This window comes from Mycetomoellerius zeteki, unplaced genomic scaffold (genome assembly GCF_001594055.1).
Source record: "Mycetomoellerius zeteki isolate Tzet28-1 unplaced genomic scaffold, Tzet1.0 scaffold122, whole genome shotgun sequence".
Taxonomy (NCBI): Eukaryota; Metazoa; Arthropoda; class Insecta; order Hymenoptera; family Formicidae; genus Mycetomoellerius; species Mycetomoellerius zeteki.
The window spans coordinates 1536256-1559901 of record NW_017256147.1 but is presented as its reverse complement, the minus strand read 5'-3'; the positions used below and the strand labels follow the sequence as shown (position 1 = coordinate 1559901).

Below are 23646 nucleotides of genomic sequence, written 5' to 3'. Positions count from 1 at the left end.
CCCGGAAACAGTACCGAACAAACGTGAATTATATTAGAAATATCTAACTGCTGTAACTTCGAGAAACCGCTTTTCCCTGCCACGGTGAATTCGATTAAGCCTACAGGATGCCGAAGCTTCATTCTGATGCTTAGTCACGAGCCATAAAGTTTAGATAAATGTAATAGTTAGCGTTAGTACGTCGTCGGCCGCGATACCTTCGGCAACGATGATCACCGCGAGGGACAGTACATACGTGGCTAAAACTATTGGTATTTAGACACTCAATTCGACAGAACTGTGTTCCTCCGGTAAATATCTAATCTTTGAGGAGAGTTGATTTGTTATTATGTTTCTACATAATCTGAGGATAAATTAAAACAGGAAACGACATGTCATCACTGATTATAAATATGTATATATATAAAAAATATTTTTTTCATTTGAAAGAGAAATTTCTATATATCACTTTTTGTTAATTTATATTAAGTATCAATCGTGATAAATCATACTGAAATAGTTAACCTTAGAATGCTATTGATACATGAATTTTATGTGCAAGTGAACATTGAATGTTAAGATATGTTTTCAATGGGTCCAATTTGCTAAAAGTTACAAGCGGAAGCAAGCTTTTAAAAATTCTATTTATATATCAGTTTGGACTCCTTGGTGATCAATATTATAAATAACTGGGAGTGTGATTTCAATTTTGAAGCGGTTTTGTATTATATATTTTATTTAAGTATATGAGGAGATACACATACGATTGGACTACATATTCTATTTCAAGATTGAATTTGATAGTGTGTTTATACTTTCTTTTCTTTTAAGTTCATAATTATGTCATTTGTGTTTATATAATAAGATCTAGATTATAAATATCTCTTATCATTGAAAGCGTGAAATATACGAGAAACTTGTATTGCATTAATTAATAATAAGTAGTACCTATTTCCTTGTACGTAAAATTTACATATCGATAGCAATAATCACGAATAATCGAATTTCGGAACCTTAAAGGGACGACGAACTCGTAGAAAGTCGAGAAGTCGAGCTCGACGTAAGTAGAGCATTCATCCGCGGATGGCAGCGGATCGTGTGAACTGACACTACAAACGAGGAGACCTATATTCTTAATACTGTTCTAATGCTGCTAATAGTGCTTTAACGAGTATGTAAAGACCGCCGGCATTTAAACGTTACATGATTGTTTTACGACGTTAATCGCACCGCGACCAAGAATTCGTTGCGCAAAACTCACGTGACTCTTCCCGTCGAGAAAATAAAAGAAGCCATAATGATATATTTCGCCATTAAAAAATAATAAATCTTTATGCCTAATAAAAAAGGACATATATGCAGCCGGGATCATATCTTATACGTAAATAAATTTAAGTGAATGTACATGAAGAATCAATGGACCATAATTTCCGTAAAAACATATGATTAGAGTAATAAAAGTTTCGGACCGTGTTTTCACTCAAAATTTATTTCGTTTCTGTTAATTATTTTGAACTTGTACTATTATACGTAAAACATTATAAAACCGGTAGATCAATTAATGTATTTATTCTTAAAAATTTCAATTCTTTGAGCTTTATTAATTACAAGTAAGAACACAAAATAATTCAATCTAAATAATTCAGGTAATTCGACAAAAAACAAAACCCTTGTTTCCTCTTCACTATCGACAAACTTCGAAGGTCGAAATGGAATGCTTGAATTATGCACTCAAAAATGTCAAGAAACATAAATATCTATCAATAACACTAAGAACTTTACGACTAAAAAAATGGAGGAACATTGACCATCATGGTGGTCCATGGAGAAGACAATAGGTAGAAAAAAATAAGAGGAGAGCAAATTAGGGAAGGACGAAAAGTTGGCGGTGGCCAGAAAAAAGGTAAAGCTCTCGGATACCAGATACGATCTTAAAAGTGGGTCGGTAAACTGCAGCTGATCTTTGTCCCGCAGGGAAAAACGAGCGCGATAGCAATGAGGGACGTTCCGCCGAAGTCGTTACCGTTAACCATCGCCAGAAACGAGGGTGGCTCGTGTCGGTGGGAGGGCAGGAAGAGCCAACGATCACGTCAGTTTCTCGAGAGGAAGGGAGGGATAAAAGGATTGATGCGCGTCCATAACTCATGCGGAAATGCGGTCAGGTGCACAACTGGATCAAACGAGAGATCCCCCGCGATCCTATCGTCCTGCGATCTGCCGCTCGTGACTCTCCATCCCACGTGATACACGATATATACGCGACGGGTTGCCAGCCACCGGGATGTTACTCGGCTTACCGTTTACTCGCGCGATCGTCTATTAATTATTAGTCGCGGTATATCTGGTTGCAGTGAACACCGATATCGCGCTACTGGCTTCATCGATATTCTCGCAAGTGATCGTGCGAGTCGTAACGTAAGATCATGTGAGTGAAAGCAGTATGTATATTTACATGGTGTTCCAAAAGTAGAGATCAATTGCTCAGGAGATGATTGGGAACTCCAAAATAAAAAAAAAGTTGATATGAACATGAATGATTGGTAGGTCTGGAATGCGTTGTTTTCTGTTCTGATCTTTGTCAAGAAATACTAAGTGGGCTGTACCCTTCATGTAGGGACAAGGGATACCATCCGCAACTTTTATTTCATTTAAATTATGTTATAAAACTCATAAAAGCCATCTCTTTTTTCAATCCTGATAAAGTTCAAAAGCAAAGCAATTTCAATTTTTAACATAAAAATGGCAATAATTTGAAAACAATACTGACAAGAAAAATATTTGATTGAAAATGGACGAATCAGAAAATTCTGATTATATTAATCAGAATTCCGATTACCTCAAATAAAATTCTAAAAAATTGATTCGTTCATTTTCAACCAAAATTCCAATTAATCCAACCAGACATTTTTTTCAGTGAAGCATTTCCGGACCTATCATGTTCATATAATCTTTTTTCTCGTTTTTTAATTCTAATTATCTCTCGAGCAATTGTCCTTCTCTTTTGAAACACCCTGTATTTATAATCAGATTTTTGTTTGGATAATTTAAGTGCATCTTATTTCGACAGTAAAGAGGTGAGAAACGAGGAGTGAGAAATGAGTTTCTTGTCTTTGTCGGATTATCTCAATTACATGCGTTTTTCGAGAAGGAAAGAGGAAAAATTGTCTAGATACTTTTTTTTTATTTCGACACGTATAATTAGTATTACAAGTTTACGAACAAATAAAATTGCGTTAATAAGACGCATCGTCACGAATGCACTTACACGGCATACATTTTCGCGCGGGTATCCGTCAGTCAATTTCTCACCCTCCTCCTTAATATAACGATCAAAGCTCCGATTCATCGCCGGACAAACCGGCGATGCGAGTTAACGGTGAAAGACGAGTCGAGGTCAATTTCGCCCGGCGATGCATTCGCGAATTACTTTTGGTGATTCGACCTTTCACCGCGACCAATCAAGTTATTACGCGTAACGCAAACCGCGGGAGTCTCGCTTGACGCTTAATATATTTCTCCCGTGTGAGATATAAGCTTTCAAGACGGCCACTGCAAAAGCCACTGCGGTGAAACATGACTTGTTACTTCACACTATGACAATCTCGAATTAAGAAAGTTGCATGGACCCGTTACACGTGTAGATTCTAAAGATCGCAGATTTTATCGTTTGCCATCAACTTATCTCTTATAATAAACACCAATTGATCATCTTCTTTTGACATTGTTCGATAACAGTTTAAAATTCACTTAGCACGTGCAAAGATACATGATGCTGCAATTTTATCAATTATTTCGAGAATACATTCAAAGAATTAAAAAAAATTAAATAACTAAATTAAATTAAATTAAACAATAAATTGTTACTTGTAAAAATTTTAACCTTTCATCTATCAACTGCAATCTTGATATTTTTTGGCACAAGCAAAATTTCACTCTCTTTCTTTTTCAATTTTTGTCAAATGTCAGATTAAAGGTTTTTTAACAAATTTAAATTTTTTAAAAAACTATTCGGTAATATAATAGAGAAATATTGAAAAATAATCCCTGAATTTTTCCACATTTTCTGAAAGCCTTGAACAGTAAAAAAAATTTAGACAAAAAAGACCCAGATTGCAAACAGTAAAAATATATTGCACGGTTAATATCTTTCTCAACAAGAGCCGTTATTGCAGGCACTCCGGTAAACAAGATATCTCTCGGAAACCAAGAAGATCAAAGCTTATGAAATGATACGTTCTGTGCGAAGCATAGGCAAGATTTACTCATAATACCAGCTATGCAAATATATGCAAATATAAATGCAAATCCAGGAAGTACAATCAAAACAGAAACGCGCGGTCGATTAACCGACAAGCCACCCACCGTATTTCTATCAGCGAATTTCAATTAGCCAATAAACTTCGTTCGATACCTGCGGACATACACGATGAGTGCACTTAATGCGCGATAACGGGGTACACACTACGCTTTCGCCATTTCACCTTCAATTCGCGTGAAACTAAGGCGTGATCACAGAGCGCAGTTAATATTTTACTGATCTACGTGCAAGACAGGTTTCGCCGGATCTAGGAAACAACATGCAAATGAAAATTTTCTATCTTGAGACAAATGTTAATAATCAATTAATTATTAGGAGTAAACATCACAATTGTCACCACCCCTTTCTGGTTTTCAGCCGGAGACTCCAGTTTTTTGAATAAATCTTTAGCTCTTCGACTGATGAAAAAGATTTGATGACCTTTTAGAGAACGCATTATAAGACAATAATAATTTTAATAATCGATCTCCAGCAAGATAGTGAGATCTCCGTCAGAAGAGGTGGCAACCATACTCTCTAAAATTTTTAGAGTAAACCTCACTCTGAAGCGTGAAATCTCATTCTTAAAGATTGAAAATTGAGCCTCTTTTTCAAGACTCTAGTTCAAATTTCATTCCAAAGCATTTAGAGAGGTAAATATTTTTAAGTAACGTTTCTTAACTTTGCCGGTATCGAAATCCCACAAATTTGTACATGTAAATATAATTCCGACAGCCAACACCCGAATCGCAGTATAGATCTACGGCTAATTTTGAAATAGTTGCATATTCCCGATTATCCATCAATCACGCGTTATCCATCCGATTAAACGATTTTTCGTAGATTACGCGATGAGATGAAAGAGCGCCGCGCCGTATCTGGTCAAGTCAAGATATTACACAGCACGCTGATAACGCGGTAAGCGTAAAGTTGCGTATGCGTTTACGTGCACGTGGAAATTCCGGGGTCAGTTTCACGCCAAGTTCCCAGACGTTTCGTCGTTTTGCTCGGTAGCGTAATAAATCTGCATCCGCCGTGCTTATCCGCGAGTAATCTGCCACCGATAGCCCAGCTAGGCGCTATGTCAACGTCGTTCCTCGCTTTCCCACTACGACCACGGAAAAATGCTAATGAATCCCGCGCACCGTACACCGCGTGGTATATAACCGGCACGCTGATTTATGGCGATCGTGTTCCGCTCAGAGGATCATTATGACACCGTCGGCTTTCGTCGCGGATTCTACGGCGCCCCTCTCGAGATTAGCTCGCGTATGCAAGCGGCAAATGCACGCTCCCGTGCCTGCCTGCTTTTCTTCCGGCAACGAAAGATATCGACATGTAACAATGCGTATTGTGGCCACGCGAGATGATAACTCGGCCGCGATAAATTAGAAGTATCGCTTCGGCCTGGATAGTCCTGGGAACACGAGCGATAGGTCGTTTACGCGAGTTTTGGTATCGCAAACGCGTTTTCTTTTTGCTTTGCGGTATCGACACGGGAAATCGTCAGTCAAGCCAGGATATGTCTCGTTACGGCGATCTTTCCTCATAAATTCATATTAATTCTCGTGAAGTTTGAAAGCGGCAGCGCGATCTCGCAACGCTTTTCCAGAAAGACCCCTTTAATTATCCTCGCATATCGAGATATATCGCGATCTGAAAAGCCCACGGGGACGGCCGATCAGCTGTGTGAATTAAACTTCGCGCCGGGATACCCGATGAAAGGCGGTATACCGACATGACGCGGCGAAAGACAGCGTCGATGAAATCGCGAAAATTTTCCGCCACTTTTTCCCAGGCCGGCGGGGAAGAGTCGCCGACGCGGAAACGACGGACGCTGGCTCGCTCGCGTCGAAGATGCCGAAAGATAGATCGGCGTGTTTCTTGCCGAGAGACGCCCCGAGCGTAATAGCGTGCGCTTTTCTAGCTCTTCGTATTCCGTTCCGTTCTTTCCACTGCCGTCTCGATATTATTCTCCCGCTCGTACGCTTCCCGACGAAGCACACATGAGAGTTCGGCGTTACCGGTTGCACGGAAAATCATAAAGCCGCGTGATGACCGATACCAGCGCGGCTATCATGCGTAATGTGTTTTATGAGCTGGAGAGTATGCGAATGCAGTCGCAGAATCGCGGAATGACGGCGCGATTATCACGAACAACGAAAGACGCAAATGCATTGAAAGCCAATGCGCAATGAAAAGAATGTATATCTCTGAAGTAAAATGATACGCAGGAAAGACGATTTTGTTCAAGTATTTAAAAATTTAGCTAGATATAAATCTAAAAATAATTTTGCTGGACTATCAAAATTATTATGTAGGAAAGAGCATGATGAGAGCGATGCTGCAAAAATTTTAACATTCTAGCAATCAGTTTAAGTGCCTGCATAATTCAATGGTCTAACAAAATATTCAGTGTAGTTATAAATGATATAAATGTAGAAACTATTTTTTTTCCAGAAAAAAGGCATAAAATCTTTTCAATAATTTTTTTTCAATCCTTTGTGATTTTCATATTGAAATAAAGTTCAATTAAATGCCTCAAATAGATAATATATTTTCTCTTGCGCACGTATCTCACATATATATTCATTAATTAACTAAATTTAGGTATTAATGTTTCAATTAATTAATAACTAATAATTAATGAATTGACAACGATCTCGTTGAATATTAGATGTTCAGCGAAAAATCATTTTCGTAATCGAATAGGTATCTATTTGCTCCGATTCGGTTCTCACGGTGTTTAATCGCCGTTGCACCGATATTAGAAAGCGTTCTGTCGGTAGGCACGTCGTAAGCGTGTTAATTGAATAGCTTACAAACTAGAGAAGCTTCGTTAGAGAGCTTGTAGGACGCGATGCGGTCAAGCTGGAAAGAACGGCAAGCCGCGACTCTGTTCCGTATCGACGATTATAGTGGGCGTGCCCGCGACTTCATGACGGTGGAAAATTATAATTATTACCGACATCGGCGTCGATCACGTTTATTTAACGGAAAGCTCACGCGCTCCTTCCTTCTCGCCCAGCCGGGATTAATAAATTGCCAATTCGGAGTCGGATGATTTCAGTTATTATCGGCTACAACAGCCGCGTTGAGGAGTACAGATGCCGGCGTAATAAATGGGTGTCTCGCACCAGTATGCCGCGGCCGTAAAGTGTGAATTTTCTTGCGAGTTAAAAACGCCCTTCGTAAAAATTATCGCGGCCGCGTCGCCCGCTAATCGAATTCATAAATTATGGTATGGTTCAGCGGGCCCCGCACGCGCGACTGATCTCGCGATAATCCCGATTGATTTATTGGTACCCCGCAACTGCGTATGGTCTGATCTCGACGTGCGCCAAAGTAATGCATTATACGATGGATACGTACCTGGGTAGACGAGCGAGGTAGAGTAGAAAAGACGACGTCTCTCTAACGGAAAGAGTTTCCCTCGTGGATACATTGTCCTCGAATTCGATAACCGGCCTCCCGGCGATATCCGAGTATCCTGCAACAAACAATCAGAACAATTTTCGTCAGTATTTATCATCTTATTTGAAATTTATTATGGAAGTTGAATAGCAATTTGTCTATATAAAAATATTTTAAAACTGCACACGTAACATCAAATTTACATAATTGTATTATAATATTGAATTTTTCCACCTAAAAAAAGATGATCCTAAAGAGCTGCAAATCTTTAAAAGATAATTTTTCTGTGCATATAGCGTGTTATTTCTTCGCATGTTTATATTGTAGCAGATACATACGATGGCGCAACATGAATTGTCTCAACGGTGCAGAAAATGTTGGCGAGCATGGCTGATTACAGAGCATGATTCGATTTACGATGAGCGATTGTCGATTGCAATCTTCCTATCCGGCATAAATTATTAAATGACATCCTTTTAGTTGTATCTACCTCGGGAGAGTAGGTCATCTTTGAATAAGGTCTCTTAGCTACGGGGTGAAATGTACCAGCAGTGACATTACAAACAATTCCGTGATCATAATAGATAATGCCGAGTAACAGTTCGTTTTCATCCGTGTTATTGCGGATCGTGATGTCGGGGTCGTAACCCAACTATATACTACTGATCATTAAATAAAGCCGACGCCTTTAAGCATTGCTTAAAGATGATCTGTGTTTGAGAACGTAATAATATAAAAAAAAGTTGTACAGATGAACATAATGAATGTTAATTAATAATTGACTTCGCATTTATTGCCTACAAGTAGTAAATAAAAATATATTTGAAGAAATCGATAGAAAGAAGTTTATAATTAGAAATACATTTTACTATGCAGAAGAATAAAATATTCAGAGATTAGCAATACGACTGCTCTACATAATTTAAAAAAATAATATAGAATCTGTGTATTAAATATTTTTCTACTTCTTTGCTATAAATTCACACATTCATAAAATTTGAAACAGTATAAAAAATTAAATTCATATTTTTGTAAATTGAATGCAATATAAGATTTTTCAAGCCTTTTTATATTAATAGATACAGCATTTAAATATAAGTAAATTGCATTATAAATACAAGCTGAAAGAATTAAATATACAATGTAAGTTCCCCTATTGAAGTGTAGAGTTTTATGAAACATACGATTACGCGATAAAGGCTTCGATCTGCTTTATAGGTACACACATAGTATTTATTTTTAAGCACTTTTAAAGGTATCCGCGTATAATAACAGGTATTATTTAATTGATTATGCAATAATGCGATAAAAATGTGCAATGACTGGCAAACAGCCACGCTGATCTTAGCTTTAAAATATATTAAAAACTGAACTTTAAATCTTTTATTTTTTCTCTGTATAAGAAACTCTAATTAATTGCTCAATATCTTGTCTAAAGTTTAATTTACAGTTATCAGCTAATTCAAATGAGTGAAACTAAAGATTAGTTTTAGCTTTCATAGTGACTTTCATTATCATTATTATTATTTATCGTTCAATCATTCTACGATATTCTATCCTATAATTACAAACAGTTCTTGAGATATGATAAATTAATCATAACGACATGATTTGCCAATATATACTCAAAGACCGATTTCTAATGTGTATCAATAACATATTTCAGGTATGGTATATTTACTTTATGTTATTTGTAACAAATGTGTTGTACAAGATTATATAAAACTCTATCATATACGTACTACTACGTTATAATACATCATGATAAAGCAACATTTGCACTGTATTATTAATATTAGAAGAAATAAACCATCGATAAAAAACGATACGTAGCTACATTAAACTTGTACATAAACAGTACTTCACAATATGTGTAACAGCAGAGATTCATTTCTGACGTTTTAATAATTTAAGTACCACAATGATACAGATTACAGTCCAGCTATAACGCTAACGGATAAAGTGTCGATCGTTCTACAAATACGTCAAAATAGATTTCTCGAATCGGCCTATCGCCTCCGCTATCGCAAGTAGATCGCGTGGGCGGGTTTCTCCCTTTTCATGCACGACGAACGACCGCTCACGCACTCGTTGTTGCGTTAATCGAACTGCACGCATCGCGGCCACTTATCGCCGCTAGTACGTAGTGGCTGCATCGAGTACCGCAACCACCAACAGTGGGCGCGCAGCTTTTTTAACGATCGCACTCGACGTTCGCTCGAATTACCATAACCGATCGATTACCGGTGCACCATGCGCAAGCGAGGGGTTTCTCTCGGAATGAAGACGTTAATCCGGACTGCCTGCTCGCTGGAGAATTACCGCCTCGCAGTGCAACATATTCAGCACTACTGTTATAGATGGTGACATTAATGGGACAGAATTCGATAGTACACAGAACGATATGGTAGTTCAACTGATAAAATAATTTGTCTTTCAATAAATATTATTTATTTAATGCCGAAAATTAGAGAGCTGTAATTTTAAAATCTGAAGAAATAATAAAATATCTCTATTAATTTTTTTGTTAATCTTAATTTTTATTACATAATCTATCTTTTTAGATAATCTTAAATTAACTTCAATTTTTTAATAAAAATTTGGAATTTTTCATTTCCAATGTGATAAATAACGAAAATTTATAGTTATAACATCTAAAGGCGTTATCAAAGAATAATAATTGATACGATTGTATACCACACGTAACGAACTGATCTGAAAGACGATTGTGTGATTGCCATTTTTTTACCGACATAAAGCGATCTTCTCAAAGCTACGTTTTGTGCACTCGGAATATCGGCCACGGGTTGCAGATGATCAGCAGATTCGCTCGGGCGCATACATATATCCGTTTCGCATATGCGCGCATTCGCCGATCGCCTCTACAAATCGCCGATCGTCCGTCATCATCGTCTCACTCCTACCCGATAAAGACTCAACGCGGACCCAGCTCGGCTTTTAACGTAAATCAAGCGTGCTTATGGTCGGCGCGACGTCTCCTCTCCCTCCTCTCGCGAGAAGAAAGCCCCGTAGTTCACTCTGGAGGCGTCGATTCTTTCGTCTCGTCTTCTCCGCGCGAGCGAGAGCGAGCCGCTCGCGCGGAGTAGCCGCGAGGCGCGCGTCGCGTATACGGGGCGTGCGCATGGTGTGGGACTCGTGAGAAAGATGAACGATAGCCAGATGGATACGTCAATATGCGTGCCATTAGCCGTTACTTTTTGGATTTATTGCACGATGCCCCGTAAATCCCCGTGATTTCTAATTACATGGCCGCATTTGCCTCCCCCCTTCCGCCCCTTCTATACTCTGCCTCTCTCTTTCATCTCCTTAACTTCCTACTTGTTCTCGCGGCTCTTCGCCAATCAATTTCTATTAAAATGAAAACGTCGATGCACCGATCGCGAGACGAACAACGCCTGGCCGCAATGCGTAATTCACTTCATGAATTATCATCCTCGATTTTGCTGCAACGGATATTGCGGATTGGTCGGAATTGTCGGTCTGTAATACACTCGCGATTTAATTGCAGATTGATACTCGATGTACCCAATAGACAGCTAAGTATTTAATTAGTTGATTTAATGAATTATCAAGTAATTCTCTGAAAATAATAATTTTCGGTTATGCTTATGCTGAAGATTACTTGAAATTATACGAAGCGTTTCAATATATTTTCTTTATGAATTGGTTTATAAACATCCTGAAACTTTATTTACTTTTACAGATAAAAAAAATATATATATATACACTTATTCTTATTAAATTACAGAAATTAATTCAATGATAAATAATTACAATTTGAAATAGACAGATAAGAATAAATCTAATTAAAAAAGGGAAATCTTATTTTTTAGTCGAAGCTGATCTTAGTGCTTAAATATTTCTCTGTGTAAAATTATATACTTATATATCTGATTATTGCAAATCGCGCGTCGAAATCTTTTACGGTCTTGAAACACTATCATAAACAGAACCAGAGTAGTAATATCACAAATTAAATTAACAAACAATTTAATTTTTAATGCTAATAAGCATTTCTATAAAAAATATTAATAATCTGATGTTAATAAGAATCTTAAATCAGCGAACAATTTATTGCGGAAAATATTGCCTCAGCCGGGATTCGAATCCGGATTCGAACGATAAAATTAACGATAAAGTTCAAGGATATATAGGACAGAAAACGATTCCATCAAGAAACAATTCCAGAAAACGATTCCATCGAGAAAGACGACATATATTTTTTTAACAATACACATTTCACACGTTTTCTAATATAATTTAATGTTGGTTCTTATTATCGGCAAATATTGAAGAGAAAGCTGCAAAGGTGCGAAAAGGATTGAAATAATCTTTCCTTTCTTGCCTGTATATTTTTTTCTTTCTCCTTTACGTGTCTATGAAACCGTTAGTTATACTATCCCGTAAAAGCTAAGTTATATGAAACGTTTCTCGGAAACAAGAGGAGAGCGAAATTACGTATTGTATGTACACGATTACATGATCGAAGAGAAGTGTAATATCTTCAGCGCGCGCGATATGGGATTTTCTACAAGCATATTGATAAGAGAGAAAACTCGTCGTCGTGCTCGGCTAGGCGTGCAGCAAGTTGACCCTCTGAGCTCCCACAGGCACGACTCGCCTGTGGATTAACACTCGTTAGCTCGCCCAGGATGCTATAATCGCTTAATTAGTCGCCTCAATGCACCACCACGTACTTGTTAGGGTAATCGGCGATTATACATTCGCCGTAGCAAGTAGCACCGTAAGTTTCTCGCAATGTAAGCCCGTCGAGGAAGTTCCGCGATCGTAACTTCGCCGCGACAAATTAATGGCTTGACTAACGTTCTTTCGACTTCGACTGCACGTCGTACAGTTACCCGCATGACGAATATTCACTTTCGCCAATGAGATTATTCATTAATTAATCACTGACACTTTGCATTATTTATCTCCATTTTTATTAAAACTGTAAAGTTTAGAAAATTACGCAAAATTAATATTAATGCCAGATGTAACTATTTTAAAGAAAAAATAAATATTGAGTATGATTCATTCAAATTTAAATTCACAAGTAAATATCTACAAATGAAATAAACAAAAATTTGTAGTGTCATAAGTGAGAAAGTTTGTCCAATAAGAGATATCACCTAATATTCTGAGAGTACTATTTGTTCAAAATTTCCAGATCGTATTACTATTTGGAAAGCTGGATTGACGCATAAGGATCAAGAGACATGTCATTCTCGTTTAGAAAAATATCCGCGGTAATACGGGAAAAAATCTCCACCTCTATTAACCTTGAATCTTTCACCTTTCGACGGACCATCGACTTCTGCAAACCAGTCGTCGATCATACGCGATACATGCTCCAGGTGTTCTAGCCGAGTGCGGGAACATATATATATATATGGTATACACACAATTCGATCCTTGACCCGAACCTCGTGTCGTGCGCTCGCTTGTATACACCCGATGCGCACATATCGCGACGCTAAGATGACGTTAACCGCGCCCCGGCATTATCTTTCCATCATGACCGTTATTGAGAAACCATGGGAGAGACCGGCCAGTCAATTAGTAAGTGGCGGAATGGATCTCCGTTAGAAAACACGCTACTGAATGGACCTAATATCGAAACAAACTCACAGACAGAGGTTGTTTACGAAATCTCATGGAAGATATTTCAATCAGATGACAGAAAATATCTTCGCCATCGTTACAAGTCTTGTATTCATGTACTGCATTTGTCATATATTTTCTTTACGTATCTTTCGTGCATTCAGCCGTTTACAAAGTAAGCTTCAAGAAGTAACGGGTCAGAGGCGAGCGATCGTGTGAATCCTTAATATAAAAATTACTTTACGCATGTACCCAATTCCTTCGAAAAACAGTGATTCACACCGCAGTTGAACCCTGCTTGTCAACACTTGTAGAGACTCCGTTGAGCAAGCTTGCGAGTGAGGACTCGCGAAACCGGTAATGCTGAAGCGTTACGAAGTAAATACAAACTTTACAACCATGACCTTGACTCTCAATCGCACGAATGCGGTTGCATCGGCCGTAAAGATCGCGGGATCACGCCCTCGTCTCTCGATCTCATCCTAAAGTATTCTGCCGGCATGACCGAGCCAGGGTCGGGGTGATACAGAATGTGTGTGCGGCATGTATAGTCGATTCGTGCGTGGCTAATGCACTTGATCCAATCGTCGACGTGATAACCATAATCACGTGCGGTCCAAGTATACCGCGGATACGTACGTACATATGTACACGATCGAGCTCGCGCGGTCGATTGCACGTCCGCCGAGAAGGATGCAGTTGCACTGCGTGATGCAGCGTGATGCACGTGCGCTGACGCATCGGGCCTAATGCGATTCGAGAAAGCCGAATCATCGTGGCATCCGCCTATTTTACAGAGTAACATGAATTTATGTGCCTAGTTACTCTCACGCTATTATACAACGCCGCGAAGAAGAAATAAATACTTCCATATGCGAAAAAATAATTTACATTGCGTTACAATACCGCATAATTTATTACTGACTAGCTTCATGAAGTCAACATGTTTTTCTAATTGTTACGGAATGTAATATAGCAATCAATATTTTTTGAATTAAATTTAAAAGATAGTTAAAATATATATAGAATTAATTGACATGTTATAATAAATTTAATTTATTTCTCTGTAAGATCGGAAAAAGTAACCTTATTTAATACGTAATATTAGAAAAATCTCTTCGGCTGAAAATTAGATAAATTATATTTATTATTTAATCTTTTTGATTATATAAAAAATGTTCAAGGTTAACTTTTTAACTTTATTAATTCTTCGATTATGCGTTTTCTATTGCACGAATATTTAACAAGTGTCCATATATTTGTTTCTTGTTTACTATGTTCCTCACTCACGTCTCGTTCCACTAACATTACTCTCTAATACACTGACGATGCAAGGCCTCCAATGGTGAATCTCACGCCTCCACGCCAACAGATGCCCATTACTATTTACGAGCAGAAACAGACCAACCGGTCGCAGCTTCGTTTGCATATTCTGTTTTATTAAACCATACATATTGCGCTATAAACGACACGCACTAAAATACATCTAATAAAAATTTTATGATTTCCTCTTTTTCCATAATAATTACACGAAATATTACATTTTTATCCGTCTTATTTTTTATTATGAACAATATCTAAATACTCCTTTACATAAAATCTGTACTATATAAAGTATACTATTTTGATTTCAACTTTATTGTTTTCATCAAGAAATCAAAGAAAAAAATCTTAATCATTCTAATTATAATTATTTCTTCTAAATATTTTCAGATATCATTTATTAATTTTCTAATCTAAAAGCACAATGAAATCTGAATCTTAAATTCTGCTCCTAATTCTTTTTATAATTTTGAAACAAAATCTCAATCGCAAAAGTCATTTATAGAAAAGTTTATTGTTCAAATAATTACAAGACATATTAAAACAAAACGATTTCCAAAAGTTGTAAACGTAGAATTTATTAGCACGTTCCTTTTATTATGTATAAAAGTCATGCACCGATCCGAGAAGAATTTGCTCCGATCTTTCGTATGCGAATCGTGCGAATCTTTTCTCCGCGTTCGATGCCGGTTTCCCTAGAAAATAAGATCGGAGCACAGACCAGGTTTCGAGAAGCGACTCGTTCCACGAACACAGATCGGTGTGATAAGAGCGGTCGATAACGGGTCTTCGGCGGGTGGGCGTATTTACGTTTGCAGAAGCGATCAAGAGTACCTCCCGGTTATATGCCGATCGGAGATGGTTCGATGCAAGATTATTCGAATCCTTGTTTACGAGCGCAACATCGAGCAACGTGAGCAAATAATTCGATAAAGAGATACGTGCCTAATCAAGTACAGATGTTAAAATATCTGGTACAACTATTAGTTAATCACAACTGATGATCAAAAATAGCTAAATGTTTCATCAATTTAAGGGTTTCATTAATAAAAAAAATTTATAATTTCTCCACGTTTAGAAATGCAAGTTTTTTTTAGAATTTAACAGCCGCTTTATGATTACGTTAATATTCGTGAACTTGTTATAGGGAGCGGCTAAATATCATCTTTCTTAACTCGTAGATCTTGTTTGTGAATAATAAAGAAGTCAACGGTAAAGTCGAGAGTCTGTGGTAACGAACAGTTCTCTCTCTCTCTTTTTCTTTCTCTCTCAGCTACTCGAATATCGATATTTACGACCCTCTCTGATTATTTCCGATTGAGTCTTGGAAGCATTAGGGTATTAGTTACCGTGTGTGCTGCTGGTCAGACATTACTTACGTCCACGTGGACATTTCTCATAACAACCGGTCGAATATGCAGCGGCAGTTACTACTTGCATGCATTTCTTGCCGTCGAGCGGCTTACCCGTGAGTGCATTTACTACTTTCTCGCACAAGAGCGGCGCGAAATGTTGATGTTTTAGAATCGCTTACATAAAGCACTTACAAAACAGATCAATTCGTGTATTGTATTCTAGCGTCGTTTATTAAACATGAACACAGGAATGTAATATGAAACGCGTAATATATACACAGCTGTTATGAGTAAATCTGATCATGTTCTAAGTTAATGGTTTACTCTGATTACATAGTTCGAATAATTCGGATAACTTTTCTCAAACAATTTAGACATTATTAGTATCTATAGATTATTTTGCAGGATTTAAAATTGCGATTCTCAGTTTGTACGTTTAGATTTGAAAAAATTACATATCGAATCGACGTTTAACATAAGAAATTAATTTCATATTTTTGCGTAAATCTAATTACTGAATTACTGTTTCAAATATATATAATCTGTAGATAGCGGCTTTGGGCTGATAATAAACGTGATTAGCGCAATAGAAAATTCACGGTGAGTTAATAAATCGTACAAAACGTTAGTCGGCAATGATCATCAGAAGCGCATTGATCACTAGGAAGGAGTATCTAAATGAGAGAAATATTGATTGGACATACTTGTTGGGTCTAATCTGCGATTGCGATTACCGTTTGCATTCCTCTCTGACAAATCCGCGAAGTGCATTTATTATCACGCGGCTATCTATACAAATAGTGTTTCAAAGATGTAAATTTTTAAAATTAAAATCAGATATATGTCACTGATTAATGAAACATCATCAATATCGCATTGCCTAAGAGATTAGAAGCTAGGAACGTGGATCTTCGCAAAGAAATTAGTTGTAAATATCTGCGAGATATTTATTTTGACTAATGAACACATTCGTCTCTTTGTATTTTGTGATAAGTCCATTGCTCTTGCTAGAGGATAATTTTCATCAATATGCTATCTTACATACTATCTTACATGTATTACGTACGTTAGCTTTTGTAATGTAATTCACACTAATTAATTAAAATAATAGTGTTTCTAATGAAGAACAAACTATTAGACAAAAAGCACAACACAATTTGTGCAACCACATGAATATGTATCGCTCTCAGTAATTAAGGTGAGGGAATTAGTGTAAATTCGCGGTAGCAGAAAGCGAATAAATCGCAGAAGTTGGCGAACCTAGAACCGTGCGTGTTCAATTAATTCAATCAATAAATGCAGTTGGCAACAGTCTGTTTCTTTAAGTATCTCCGTCGAGAACAAATCAACCGCTATGGCTTGTGGCTTTCTTTAGTGCTCACAATTAGTGTGGCTATTCGCACGGCGCCAATAACGCAGCCGTCGCCCCGTTTCGGGATCCGCGTGCATCGCGATTAGTCCCGCGGAAAATCTGCACGACGGTTAATAACGCACGCCGATAATCGGGCGAGGTGCATCGATCACTCGAGGAGGCATTATCGATTGGCCTCGGCGAAACCTTATCCTGCGCCGCGCGATGCAGCACGTCGACATCGGACAGCCTCCTCTTCTCTTGGGATCTGGGTCGTACCCTGAATTCAGTCTGCGTGCGCGATATCTACGATTACCGCGTAATTGCCTGCGTGCCCAGGCCGCGGCCTAAAGAGCACCTAAAACGAGGGCCGGGCCGTGATTATCGAGTATCGAAAATTATAATGCTCCGCCGTCTCGCGTGCATCACCGATATTAAATGGCGAGAGGTATGATTTCGCGGCGATTTTTTGAGGGAAAGCAAAGCTCGCCGAGCGCGCATACCCGTAACACAGTAAGTTTTACGACAAACAGATTTACATGGCTGCCGTAGATTACGCGATAAATTACAATATTAATTTCTTGAATAATGTTCTGCTTGCAAATTTGCGGTTTTTTTTAAATACATTAACCCATATTTCGACCGCACTTTCGTTTCGAAATACGCGTATACCTGTTATTTTGTTTACTTAATATGAATCATTAATGCCAAATTAAAACGAGGAATAATTAATAAATTTAATGATAAATGAAACTACAGGCATAATTATCCAATGGTATTATTGAAAAAAGTGCGTAGAAGGATAAGTACTTCAAAGGGTCAGATTCTGACATAGATTGTAATAATTTATTTATATATAAGAGAAACCATGCGCGACCACAGAATCGTAAACTACTGTGCACTCCAAAAAAAATCGAAGATAGCCAAAAATTCTTAATAACATTTTATAGAATAAGCAAGGAAGCAGGATTGCTTGAATCCTTATCGTCTCCGTTAGATAGAAATCCAGAATCTTTACAAACAAGCTATAGTAAAATTTTCCTCGAACGCGGATGCTACATGATTCCAATTTATGCATGCTTGGATTTTCAGAAAGCCTTTGATTTGTTATAGGACGCAGGAATATCCAGACTCATAAATAAGCCCTATTTGCATACGCATACACGTTCGCGTTTCGCGGCTTTCAAACTTCATTAGCCGCAAGGTTAGCGAATAAACACGGAAAGAAGCGGAAACTAGAATCCACTTAATCTGGCCGATCCTAATGCAAGATACACATTTCATGTTTTTAACAGTTTGCGACTTGCGTGAGCACTACCAGCGAATATCGCTATTCGTCACAAGCTCATTGCCAGTTGCACGGCTAATGTCTCAACTATTCGAACGGAAAATCTGAATTACTTGGCGCACGTGCTGAACAACATCCCACCTTGAGTAATCTCTAAAGAACAGAGGAAAATTTATTCGCGCCAGCAAAGACAGTTTACGTTCCACGGCTGAATTTCTAATTATTCCTTTTCTAAAATTTGTATCATTAAATCGTTACAGCCGATATATGTAAATTCATATCTTTAAGTAGCACTTCTAAATGTTTCATTACAACTTGGAAACGTTTCTAAGCGTTTTGTTATAATTTGCATGCTCGAGTGGCATTTACTTTCTAAATCTTTTTTTGATCGTCGCACGTACTTGTGAAAAATAAGACAAATCGCGTCACGCGCTTTATGAATACGGGATAGGAGATCCCTAAGATTTTCTAATTTTCTCACTATCACGATACAAGCGGTAAAGGCGGTAATTATGTGAATCGGGTAATCGCGATTTTCGTAATAACACGAGATACGGCCGATGATCGCATAGCCGTAACGAGCCGTTTCTAAATCGCTGAAATCGTGATATCGAAGTGTTTGCCCAGCCTTTACGCTCTCATGTTTAGATATGCGCGTGCCATCTTCGATGAGGAGCGAGATGATGCTTCGGTGATGGTGGATCACATAGTTTATCGCATGTCGAATGTAACGGAATATATGCCTCTCTTTTTGCACGCTCGCAGGCACGTACCTATATCCCGGCTTAGCCACGCTTCGATATATTCTCAAAGTAACAATTTCGTAATCCCCTAATTACAAGGCAAAGGGTTGAGTATAGCCTTAAGCAACGCTGACCGAATATATTTTCTCTTAAAAAAATATAAGATCTAGTAGCAAACACACACCAATCGTAAGTCTTGCTGTTAGAAAACTGTGCCCACAATGAATTATTTTGTTAAACTGATACAGAAATATATAAAAAAAATATAATACATATTAAACGACATTTATTTCATAGAATTCATTTTTTCATAAGAATTGCATAGAATTCCGAATTATGTTGCTTCTTAACTCCGCGACACATTTTTCTAGATACCTACTTTTACTGTTGTATGTAGAATGTGATCCGTATATCTGATTCATATATTACAAGCTTGTATACCAATGTACAGTTAAAAATTATCGTACCGATGGTACGGTAGTCTCCACCTTCTCTTGCTACGTATTTAATTATTACGTCGCTCGAAGCTCGTACGCTCGAAATAACGCACAATGTACCGTAAACCATGCATAACTAATTAGGCTAATAAACTTGGGGCGCGATTCGAACCGGCACGAGAAATCCCCTTCTCATAAATACGTCTATTATCATAACTCGTCCATACGCGGGCGGTGAGGCGCGGAAGAGACGTAAATTTTCGCTATTTTCCACGCGTGATAAATTATCGCGATCCCGATGCGCGCAACACACACATCGCCGTTTTTCTGAGGACGACGTGCAAGACTCTCTAGCCTATTCCACCCACATGAAGGCCACGAGCCTCCTGTTGCCGGTCAGGCACGCATCAAGGCGTGTGTGCGTTACCGTACGATAAATGGCCATTGATTCATCGCGGGCGGCATACGGTGTCACGATAATAAAATACTTCCATGTAATTAGGCCCGCGAGAGTACCGGCCGATACGCTCGACCAGTTGAACGCGATCGATCGATGACAGCTATGAAATGCCGGATATGATGGTACTCGATTTAAATACCCGCATGCGCTATTAGCGCGTAGGTCGACTTTCGTAATAAAACGAATGGGATTATCGCCGGCGTTCCGAATTGTTCCCAAAGCACCAATTATAAAACAATAATCGCGCGTGCGACACAAAAACGTTCAATGTCACAACAATTCAAAAAAAACAATAAATTACTTTTTAATTACTCTGTATGTGTTATGTGTAAATACAGAATAGATTTCAAAATATATTATCAACCTTTTGTCTGCCAATCTGAGTCTTTTTGGCGCAAAATTTCACTCTTAAATTTCTTCGAAATAAAGGAAGGCAGAGTCCGCTTTTCCTTTCTAAAATATCGTTAAAAAACTATTTCGTAATATAATAAACATATTGAAAAATAACCATAAATTTTTCCACATCTTTTGAAAGCCTAAAACAGTAAACTTAGGCTAGACGGAGGGAGTAAAAATATGATTTCACAAACGGAGAATTAAATTACAGAGATATAACAATATATTGATTTTCTGTTTTTAATTAATAGTTAAAATATTTTATTTATAAATATTTCAAATTTTTTTCTTTGCTAAGTATTGCACTTCTCTTGGATAATCGATATTATTTAAAGGACAATAATGCGAATATACTTTCTCACGAGGATAAAACACGCATATTTATAAATTATAGTTCCATTCAAATGTATGGTCTTAATTAATATTGATACTAGAAGAGCCTAAATACTACCACCTGATCATCTTAGGTTGGATTAATCGTTTCGACCGTGTGTAATCATATTTTCCCGCCGCATCTACTTAATCACCTTTAGTATATCTTTAGTGTCTACCATTCCAGTACATCTACCTATCGCAAATGTTCGTCTAGTAGCATCGGCCGTAGGCGGTGATATGGATCTTCCGTGCCGGATCCTCATTTCACTTCCTCTTTTGCATACCTGATATATTCTCCTGTTAAAAGTACCTGATCCTAAACCACAGGGTATGCCAAATTGCAAGCCGCAATTTTGTCTATCTCAATAAAATAAAATCCCCTAGGAAAACCGTCGTGTTCGCAAGTAATAAATTAATTTACAAAATAGTAATTATACAACTCTTACGTTGCGTTAATGATATTGAATGTGACATAGTTATATAGTGTATAAAACGATAAGTCACTATATATGAAATATTTCAATAATGTATAAAACGCAACCAATTATGTTTAGAAAATTCCTAAATTTAATTAACTGACAATGAAAAGCAACTCGAACGACTCAGCAGGTACATTTGAAAAGTTGCCACATCATAACGCTAGACATATAACTTTCAACTAGATTTTTACGGAGGTAATCGAAAGTTGCATATAGCAGTCAGCCTATTAAAACTAAAGTCGGTTATAACCGACACAAGTGAAACCGGTCTTAAACAATCGTGTATTTACCTTTTCAACCGCTTAAATAATCCCATATTACGCTCGATCTTCCGTGTGTGTGTATATATTGTCAGACGAAGATTAGTCTCGGCCAAGTCACCACGACGGCGGTGTGCCGCCGTGAACGACTTTATCGTTGAGCGAGAGGTCGTAAACAGTCGACCGCTTTCACGAGACTTACAGCGGGTTAGCATGCAGCGTGCACGAGTTCGAGTTAGGCGAATCAGTTTGATCTGCGCATTAGTTTGAACCCTGTGAAGAAGAGGCACGGGCAATCGTCTTGCCACACATACGATTCGCAGACATAGTTCGACCTGCATAAAATCGTAAATCACACCACGTGTAAATACGTACAGGGTGTCACAATTTACACCGCTGCTCGACCTCGTCATCGTTCGTTCTTCGTCTAATTTAACGAGGATATTCAGCTGCTATCACGCTGATATATCACGCTCCTCAGAGCACAAAGTACAGAGTGCTTCATAAACTTTATATCAAAATTAATATTTAAGAAACATTTGATAGAATGCTATATTTTTCTTTATAATATTAAATATTTATGTAATTAAACTTTGCAGGATGTTACCCAAATCTGTAATTAACTACGCTAATCAATTAGCTGCGTTCCTAAAATTACATTCGCTCTAATCTCTCTCTTTCTCTCTCTTTGAACGTTAAATCTTCCGAATTAAGTTTTGAATTTTTATACAAGAAAATCTCACTTTAAGTATATCGAAAAATCGATAAGTTCAATGGAAACTTCATGAAGCACCCTGTATAATTTCAAACCGCTGCTCTCGAGGATTCTATTACACGTTCTGCTCACCTGCTGCGACCGTGTACGCGCCACGCGGAGAGCTACCTTATAAATCTACGATTCCTGGCACAAATCGAGTCGAGACGATTTCTCTTGACGTGGCAACGTTTTTTCGATAATTTATGCGGATATGCCTAATTGAGTCGACAAATTGAGTCAATGGACGTGGAACGAGTTTGCTAATTGATCAAACCTTCTTATAAGTCGACTAGATTTAATCAAGCAAGAACTAGATAGCAAAATTTCAATCGTGCACGAGTCGCTTCCACAGATTTTCCGTCTATAGAAGCTGCAAAAAAAGCAGTAAGAAAATACGTGACGGTCGCAAAGACCGTCACCGTACACGCGGGCTCGTTAATGCCCTCCAATCCGACTCTCTCGAAGCACCCGCTTGAACTTCGGCCGCGGTCGTTTGTCGTACTTGCACCTCTTTGCCCGGCGGGCGTAAACGCGGCACGACGCGGCGATCTCCTGCGCTTCCTCTTCCTGCTCCGTCCCACCTCTTTTAAAGCGACCGCGGCTCGGCTAGGCACAAGCTTCGACCAGCTAATCGGCGACAAAGCGGCAGCTTCGCCAACTACGGGATTACAGTTAGGCACCCGGTGATCTCTCCAGCAGGGAATCCGTGGGAAGAGGAAAGGAAACGACTAGGGAGAAAGGAGAGGATATAACAAGGGAGTCTTGAGCTGCCGTTGCTTGAAGAACGCGAAGAATCAATGACGAGGAAGCAGAAGCATGTTCGGATGACGTACTGAGAGACCCACTTCGTACACCACGAGACTTGTAACATTAGACGATGGCTAGGGAAGCGGATTAGCTATTTGTGTTTAACTTTCAATACATATTTTTACACAGTTTATACGATCCCGTGCTCGTGTCGAAATAAATCAAATATTTCTCACAACATGAAAGCAATAATGATTGAATAATACTCTACTCATTATCCGTAAAATGTTACAAATCCTTTTATTTTTTTATAAACCAGACATCTGTGACGGTAAAAAATGTTAATAGTATTGCTCACCAAAG

At 38.1% G+C, this 23646-nt stretch overlaps 1 protein-coding gene across 3 annotated transcripts in view; it reads right to left on the bottom strand.

Moving 5' to 3' along the window:
- Positions 1–23646, bottom strand: part of LOC108731252 (uncharacterized) — a 304231-nt gene that overhangs the window by 93185 nt on the left and 187400 nt on the right. For all 3 annotated transcript variants that reach the window (XM_018461481.1, XM_018461483.1, XM_018461482.1), the window contains exon 7: positions 7649–7766. In XM_018461481.1, the coding sequence (XP_018316983.1) occupies positions 7649–7766 (118 nt within the window). The remainder of the gene's footprint in view (positions 1–7648; positions 7767–23646) is intronic.